Below are 8854 nucleotides of genomic sequence, written 5' to 3' on the forward strand. Positions count from 1 at the left end.
GTGCCAGGGGACCTGCAATGACCTCGGCCAGTTCCTTTAGAACTTTAGGGTGGAGATCATCCGGACTGGCTGACTTGAATACGTCCAGCCCCTCCAGAAGCTCCCTTACTAAGTCCTCACTAACCCTTGGCCCAGGTGTGCCTCCCCCAAGCAAGATAAGGCAATATTTACCCCTCTTCATAGAATTATTATGAGGATTAATTTATTAATATTTTCAAGTATTTCCATACTGTCTTCCCACACACCTGTCTAGGGCACCACAATCTGTTATGAGTCTATTTTAGTAGTGAACAACACTTATAAACAGATATTTTGAGTTTAGTTGCCTTTACAAAATTTGGAAAATTGAAGTTCACTCTGAAGGCTATGGACATCCATACATCTCTCTCTCTCAACATCTGCTTTGAAAAAGCATTCTGATGAATAAGAGGTAAAAACATTCATAGTATTTGTTCTTCACAGTCTGGTAACATTTAAAGCATTTCATAAGATGTCTGCTTTCTGTTCTCTCCAAGGAGCTAGAACAAGAGCTAGAAGAACAGAAGAGCCTGCTTCGGTCAGTAGCAAGCCGTGGAGAAGAAATCCTAACCCAGCATGCTGTTCCAGATGGCCTTTGCGCTAGGTATAATTTTGCAGCAAGCTTTCTCCAGCCTTCACACATTGGTTTCTCTGCTTTTATGTGTTTCTTCCACATCTTGAATGCTATCTTCTTTTAAATTCTAAATGTGTTTTGACATTTAGAATTCATAACACAGTGGCATCCTGGTCCATGACTAGATCTCAGTTGTAGTATAATAATAAAAATAATAAGAATTTGAAACACTGTGACATGAAATTTGATCAGTTTCAAAACTGAAGTGTCTCTTACCTTGATCTTTGAAACCTTGCATGTCTCTTGTATTGTCTATATTCTGAGACATGGTGAAAAATTTTCAGTCTGGACCACTAGTGGTGGGGAAAGGAACTCTAAAAAGGCCTCAGCTCTGAATAGGGAAGAATTTTTCCTGTATAGAAAGTGAAGACAGCCACAAACTATCTGAAAGACCCCCTGCAAGATTTGGCATACCATGAATTACTTGGACTAGCATCTAAAGGAGAAAAGAGACTCCTGGATTTATGCTTGCTGAGATGATGGACAACCTTTGGGGAATGCTATACACTTTGGATCTGTCTGCTTTTGGAGATGCAAGTACTCATAGAAAAATACAGGTCATAAGACTGTGAACTCTCTTTGGTCAGGTTTAAATCCTTTTCTTTCATATAAATATACCCATCATTTTATTGTCTGAAAGTACACAGATGAGTTGAATAAAAAAGTGTTTTAAAGGTGAATTATCTGAAAAATCCAAATTGAAATGGACAACAACTTAAAATTACTGTATTTGCATTGTTTAAGTTTTAACCTTTACATTTTACTTCACAGTGAGAAACCTGATGTATTATCTCAGGAGTTAGGCTTGGAAGGTGAGAAACCTTCAGCTGAAGACCAGATGAAAAAGAAATGGGAAAGCCTGCATCAGAAATTCAGCACCAAACAGAAACTGCTGCAGAGTGCTTTGGAACAGGAGCAAGAACAACCGGTAACTATTCATAATTTCTCTGCACACTCTTTGTGTAAAAAGCAAGTAGGTAAGGGCACAAAGATCAGTCAGAAGGGCTGCCAACCACCTTCACATCTGTCTTATCTGGATTCAGCTTCAATTGGGTCACCTACATCCTATCCCCAGCTGTAGTCTGGCAGAAGGTAAGGACTGAAACTGCAGAGCCTGGGTCAGATGAAAGGGAGAGAGTGAGTTGGGTGTCATCAGCATACTGATGGCATGCCACTCCAAATCTCTGCATGATCTCACGCAGTGCCCTCTGATATGCATTGAGCAAAAGATGTGACAGTATGGGACCTTGGTAGACCCCACAGCAAAGGTCCTGAGAAGATGATGAGCACTTGTTTATCACCACTCTCTAGGACCTACCCACTAGAAAACAGTTCAACTAGTTAAGAGCGGTCCCATGAATACCCACCAAGTCACGTAAGCACGTTATCAACAGCTCAATAGTCAACTGTATCAAAAGACAATGCAAGATCTAATTGAGTAAAAGGGTACAGTCTTCCTTGTTGAACTCTAGGTAAAAATCATTGACCAAGGCCACAGATACAGTATCCATGCTATATGCCAGATGAAAAACAGACTGCTAGGGGTCAGGAATTCACTAGCCTCCAGATGTTCCTGGAACTGTTGAGTGACTACCTGTTCAATGACCTTTTCTAAAAGGGAGATGTTGGAAACTGGGCAGTAGCTGGCTGGGAAGTCAGTGTCAAGAGATGGCTTTTTGAGCAGGGAATGGATAATTGTCCACTTTAAAACTGCCATTGACTTTAATGGATATAAAACTAGACCTTGAGTGCTAAATTCTAAAATGGTATTTTAAAATGAATATAAACAAACTTATGTGGCCAGTCTGTTCCTCTTTTATTTGTATGGCCATTACATATGAGTTCAAATTATTTAGGTGTATGGCTACCTAAACAAGCACTGCTAGGTAAGCCGGAGTGGACAGTTGAGCAAACTGCCTCTGAGCAAATTAAAATAACAGCATATCAGCCATTCTGTGACAACTCCTGCCCCACAAAGAATGCAAAAATGTTTAATGTTTACTTATATTACTACTTTGTTACTGAGAACATTTATTTTGTTCGTAATTCTGGCTCTTGTGTTCAATTTGTATACACTGCATTCCACCTGTATTATCAGTTTTTATGCAGGGAATTTAGTCACATATTAGGTGTGCAAATGTATACCTAATATGGGTACACTTGCACAATATTGCAAGTGGGGAATTGTCAGTAGTTAGTGCTATCTGTATTTCATTATATTAGATCTTTCACATATCAATAGTCCTTTAACTGTTGCTTCTCTCCTCACTTTGCAGCTTTATAACAGACCAAACAGACTTATGTCTGGACTACCTTTGTATAAAGGAGAAGGACAGGAGCAAGATAAATCATCAGTTGCAGCTATACTAATTGATTTGAACGAGGCCTTTGAAGATGTTTCATTTCAGGTACAGTGCTCTTGCTTTTACACTTAACCCATAGATTGCTTTTACATGCAGTGTAATGTAGAGCTGCTCTTTAGAGTAAACATTTCTGTAATTCTCTCATGGCAATGAGCAGTCTCTCCATAAACATTAGAGTCCCATTGGGCATTAGTGAGGTATAATTGGCTCTTTTGTGGGGGACCAATGTGAAACTGTGGGACTTTCCCTTTTACTCCATTTACTCAGGCTGGAGAGGCAGAGAAGAGCCTGAACTTGGAACAGAAGTTGTATGATGGTGTCTCAACCGCTTCTTCTTGGCTAGATGGTGTGGAAGAACGTCTCTTTGCTGCTACTGCCCTGCTACCAGAAGAGACAGACGCCTACCTCTATAACCAGGAAGTAAGCATTTTTTAACTTACTAATATAATTGAGTTTTGTACTGCCTTATGGTGAGACAACTCTATAACTGTGATTCCCAGCTAGGGTTCAGCAGAACCCTGGGGTCTGCCACAATCCTTTTACGATTGCATTGCTTAACTTTAATTTGTGGGTGAAGGCATTATTCGTATATAACCAAAACGATCCATTGCAAAATAGACAACAGTTGTAGACAAATACGCTGTATTACATTTTTTTTAACTGTCTAATCCCAAACACTGTTCTGTTAATTTCTGCAAACTCCAGTCTCTGGCCAAAGATATCAGAGAGATGTCAGAAGAAATGGATAAGAACAAGAATTTATTTTCTCAAACATTTCCTGAGAATCGTGATAACAGAGATATTATAGAAGACACATTGGGCTGTTTGCTTGGGCGACTGACTTTGCTAGAATCTGTAGTAAACCAGAGGTGCCTTCAGGTGAAAGAAAGACTCCAGCAAATACTGACCTTTCAGGTAGGGTGCATATGCTCAAAGAATTCTCTAACCCCTCCCCACATCACATACTGTCCTCAGCAACATTTGGGAGTTTATTATTGAACTGTACTGATGCTCCTGCAAGTATTTGGATAATCCAGGGTTTCCTAGCTAGATGGTTTTACTGTTCAATCAATTATTGTGCTGACGGGCAAAAAGTCTGTTGGTGTGGTAAGGTAGGGAGGGGTGGGTTGCCATCCTCTATACTGTGAGGCATGATCCTTTATCTAGGATCTTCTTAGCCTATATTCACCAACAACTTCCATGTTGTCACAGGGTTAGAACACTAGCAGTGCCTCACCTCCCCTGCTTTTAACTATGACATGGTATAGGGTGATATTGGTGTTTTGGGTATTTGCCTCATAGTTGCATGTGAATGCTTGAAGTGGTGACTTTGGAAATTCCCTGGGTAAATAATTCCTCAGTAATGTAGGGAGAAGGATTTGATGGTCAAGGCATCTTCCATTCCCATATTCGTATCATAAATTTAAAAAGAAATGTTAGGAAATAGAATAGAGGAAGGGTTTTTTTCACATCATGTGGAAATCTGAAGAACACAGTTTTCAGATATGACTGGGAATGTTTAGTACCTCAAATTTTTGGTGTCCAGTTCATGACATCTTCTAAGGAGGATGACTGAGAGAGCTGGGACTCCCATGCTCTGAAAATCAGCCCCCTTTAAAGCCAACTTTAAAAAGGCACCCTTTTTAATCGCACTTGAAAATCTTAGTCAAAATTAAACCTTGTGTCATTGGCAGTCCTATATGCTGCAGTGAACTCCCATTTCCCTAGTGCACTTCACATTTCATTAGCAGTCCAGTGAATAAAAGCTTTTGACTGCTGCATTCAAGCATTTAAATAAAGAACCTATAAAATTTAAATCTGTTACACAAATAGCGTAGCATGTGTTCTGTCAGAAGGGTTGAAGTACACAATATAAATGTTACCCTTAAATTTAAAAAAATCTCTTCAATCTGTCCTAGCTTTCTCTCCTGTATTTCTTCATATAATTCAGTTTCCAGAGTGTTCAGTCAACTTTTGTGAACACAAATTTAACTATTAAATAAAAGTCTGGGGACAGATCAGTGTGTACGTGAGAACAGTATGATTTGGTAACAATCAGTTTCACCTGATAGAAAATACTTTATATTGGGGTAGGCAACCCCTGGCACACATGCCAGAGCATGGCATGCAAAGGCATTTTGCTTGGCATGTATGGAAGAGGCCAGGGCTGCGCTTCCACAACAAGTTTCAGGCCCCTTGCAGCTCCCCCACTGTCCTCCTCTGGCACACCAATATCTTAAAATCAAGGGTGCAAGTGGTTTTGGCACTGTTCAAAATACTGCTGACCCCCCTGCTTTATATATCTAATCCAGTAGATAGTAGATGCATGCATTTATCTTCATAATTCCAAATTTTAATATATAGCAAAAACCTGTTGTGCTTTGAAAAATCATTCCATTGTTGCGTCAAGATATATTTTCCACTTGTTTGGGGAGGTTCTATTATTTATTTGCTCAGTATTATGACTGACTAATTTATCTCTGTCTCTTGAAACTTTACAAACTTTGTCTCTTATAGAATGATCTGAAGCTCCTGTTTACATCGTTGGCTGATAACAAGTATATAGTCCTGCAGAAACTAGCAGAGGCAGTTGAAAGACCTGAGACAGAACAAATGCAGGTATTACCAACATATATTACTGAACAATGAGACTGGAGCAAATATAGTGAATACAGAAGAATTTTCTACTTAAGGTTGACGTTGTCTCTAGAGGGCAATCCATGTCTGTGTGGGAGGTTGGTTGTATTCTGTATGTTGTATGTGAAAATGAAATATGTGCATTTCCAAGAATGTGCTTTCCACTTCCACAAATTTAAAAAAAAAATCCTTATAGGAAGAGGACACACAGTCTCTCTCACTCTCTCCCTCCCTCTCTCTCTCTCTCTCCATCACCCCAGCTGCCCTGGTTACATACACAAGCAACACCCAAAAGTATGGTACTATCTGTATAGACAAATAGAAAGACAAGTCTCTTACTCAAATATTTTCAGTACCATCTGTCTTGCTGAGGTTGGTAAATAAATAAGTGACTTTTTTTTTACTGGTTAGAGATGAGGAGGAGGTCAGAGTGTAAACATTTTGTTTTCCCTCCAGTTGATATATATGCTGAGTAATTTATGACAATTTAAAAAATGTTGGCCAATGTAGATTGTATTGTGTGTGTGTTTTCCTGCTGTTAGTTTTGAAACTAAAGACTTTGTCAAATGCAGCTTGCAGCCAGATGTATTTTCTAGATTTTGTGTGATAAGAAAAAGGTGTAGAGGTTATGGAAGAAAGAGGCAGACTCATGTTCAAAGCCTACATTGGGAAAGTATAGTGGTGGACCCCCGTCCTAGAAACATTAGAGTTTATTTTATTATTTATTAGATGTATATACTACCCTCCCTAAAAGAGGCTCAGGACAGCTTCCAATAAAAACAGATACATTATAAAGACAGATAAAAATTAAAATCATATGCAATAGAACAAGCTCCCCAGACAATGCTCTAAAACTTAATCCTATCTGCTGAAGTCCTGCTCAGATCTTCTTCTTTTGTATGGGATCAGATATCAACTTCCAAATCTATAAGCCACTGTGTAGTATTATTGCTCAACATGCAGTTTCCATCTACATATTTGAACATGTATAGAGATTGCAGCTTTAAATTATTATTTTTTTTAAGCCTGCTCAGATAAAAAGTTCTTACAGCACTTCTGTATGATAGCTGGGTTTGAGGTTTTATGGACCACAGGAAGGAGGGAGTTCCAGAGTTGAGGAGCTACTATCAAGAATGACCTCCCATGTGATGTCACCAAATGAATTTGGTGTGTTGATGGTATTTTTAAGAGCTTGCTGTTGGCTGACCTTACAGATCACAATGGAACATAAGACAAAAGTCCATCCCATATTTATATAGGGCCCCAGGCTATTTAGTCAAAGCTGGCAACCTGAACTGCACACAAAAAGTTATTGGATGCCACTGCAGATTCTAGAGCGCTAGCAGAATGTACTCCTGGCAGCCCACCCACATCAAAAGGCAGCAGTCATTCTGTACCAGCTGCGGGGTTTGTTTTTAAAGCTACAAGTACTCTGTGTTACTGGAAGTCAGTGGATTTACTTGCATACAAAAAGTTGCATAAAGGATCAAGATAGGAACCTTTAAAATGGTTGAGATGCTCGTCTTCATCTTAGGAGAGTTACATAAGGTTCCTAGCTATGCTATAGGCTGCCTCCATGACTAGGGACAGAAGTTTCACATAAATTGGTTTAAATGGGCAGAAACTGGTTAAAACCTGTAACAGAACATAAGTTCAGTGCACATAAATCAGTTTCAAAATGGCCCAAACTGGTTTAAGATAAACCTGGTTGCTTGTAGTATCAGATTTAACTGATTTGGGTCAAACCAGTTTATGGAACTTGTGTCCCATAAGTTACAAGGTTAATTTTAAGGAAGTGCTAAAACACTTAATGCTCCTTGGGTACTTACATCATTAGTTGGTAGCAGAAAACCTGATGATCAGATTTGTTTTAAACAATGAAAATATAACATTTAATGTGGCTTTATTTCCAATAATATAAAAATGTATTTACAGCAGATCTACAATTAATAAAAAATCTTGAACTACTGTCTGTTCTCTCTTTCCTGTATCTCTTCAGGTAATTCAGTGTCCAGGGGTTTCACACAACTATTGTGAACACAAAATCCATTATTAAATAAAATTCTGGGGATAAATCAGTATTTGAAACAAAAAAGAGTCTAAGTAAATGGTAATTGTACAGAGCAACTACAAGACTGGCTAGTTATGTGATCTCCTTGTGAAACATCTTGGTTCCCTCATGCAGGCCATCCTACAAGCAGAAGATGGTCTAAAGGAGTTAGATGCTGGAATCAATGAACTAAAGAAGCGGGGGGACAAACTGCAGATTGACCAGCCTTCCATGCAAGAGCTATCTAAGCTCCAGGTATGATTTCTCTTCCAAAACAAGTTGCGTGATAACTGCCTTATGATTTTCAGGATATTTGCAAACTGCTCTTATCTTGATTGTAAACGGGGCAGTTTACAAAAACATATATTGCAAAGCACTTTGAGTAAATAAGATTTCATATTGCATACTTCTATTTGGCACTAAATCAGGTAGTTAGGTAGCATTCCTAGGCTTGATTCTATGAGCATTTATGGCTGTTTATGGACATTAGCCTCCCCCACTCCTCCCCGCCCCCCCAGCACTTTAAACTTGGTGCGCTCCTGTGCCAAGCTCAGCACATGCCCAGAAGAAGAAGAGCATTAGTTGGACCAGCTCAACCCAACATCTGTATAGATCTGGCACTCCAGTGGGGCTTTTTTGGTGCTTTTATCTAATAGCTGATTGAATCTGTTTTAGGTAAAAGTTCAATAAAGCCCATTGAAGCGCCAGGCCTATACAGATGCTGTGGAGCTGGGTCTAACTAAAGTACTGCTTCTTCCAGGAAGAATGGTTTGGGGGGTTTTTTTAACGTCTGTAAGCATCCTATATGTTTAACTTTAGTCTCTTGGGCATTTCCACTGGATATTCATGTGAACAAAATGTAGCATGTGTATAAACATTTGCTGTTTTATATCCTCACTCCTCTCCAGAACTTTGATAAGTTCCATCTATTTTTAATAATTTAAAAAACAAATACCTATTTCTTCCCTTTTGTGCATACACTTGTACCAATTTAAACCTCGTGGGAAGCCCCTGCAACCTGCAGGGTTCTGTTCATAGTTCTTTAAATTATGTGTTCTTAGACAGCACACGCTAAACAACTGTAGGTCTCTGCATGCTGGCTACACAGAGGAGAACGTCTAAAAGTCAAGTATGAATAGTTTTGTAATAGTC

General features: G+C 39.1%; 1 protein-coding gene across 4 annotated transcripts in view; it reads left to right on the forward strand.

The window, feature by feature from the left end:
- The window catches only part of SYNE1 (spectrin repeat containing nuclear envelope protein 1), a 631505-nt gene that overhangs the window by 497695 nt on the left and 124956 nt on the right, over nucleotides 1–8854 (forward strand). For all 4 annotated transcript variants that reach the window (XM_019526891.1, XM_019526894.1, XM_019526892.1 and 1 more), the window contains 7 exons: nucleotides 516–622; nucleotides 1424–1580; nucleotides 2929–3060; nucleotides 3283–3435; nucleotides 3721–3930; nucleotides 5533–5634; nucleotides 7838–7957. In XM_019526891.1, coding sequence (XP_019382436.1) covers nucleotides 516–622; nucleotides 1424–1580; nucleotides 2929–3060; nucleotides 3283–3435; nucleotides 3721–3930; nucleotides 5533–5634; nucleotides 7838–7957 — 981 coding nt within the window. The remainder of the gene's footprint in view (nucleotides 1–515; nucleotides 623–1423; nucleotides 1581–2928; nucleotides 3061–3282; nucleotides 3436–3720; nucleotides 3931–5532; nucleotides 5635–7837; nucleotides 7958–8854) is intronic.

This window comes from Gavialis gangeticus, unplaced genomic scaffold, assembly GCF_001723915.1.
Source record: "Gavialis gangeticus isolate Ggan-Ray unplaced genomic scaffold, GavGan_comp1, whole genome shotgun sequence".
NCBI lineage: Eukaryota > Metazoa > Chordata > Crocodylia > Gavialidae > Gavialis > Gavialis gangeticus.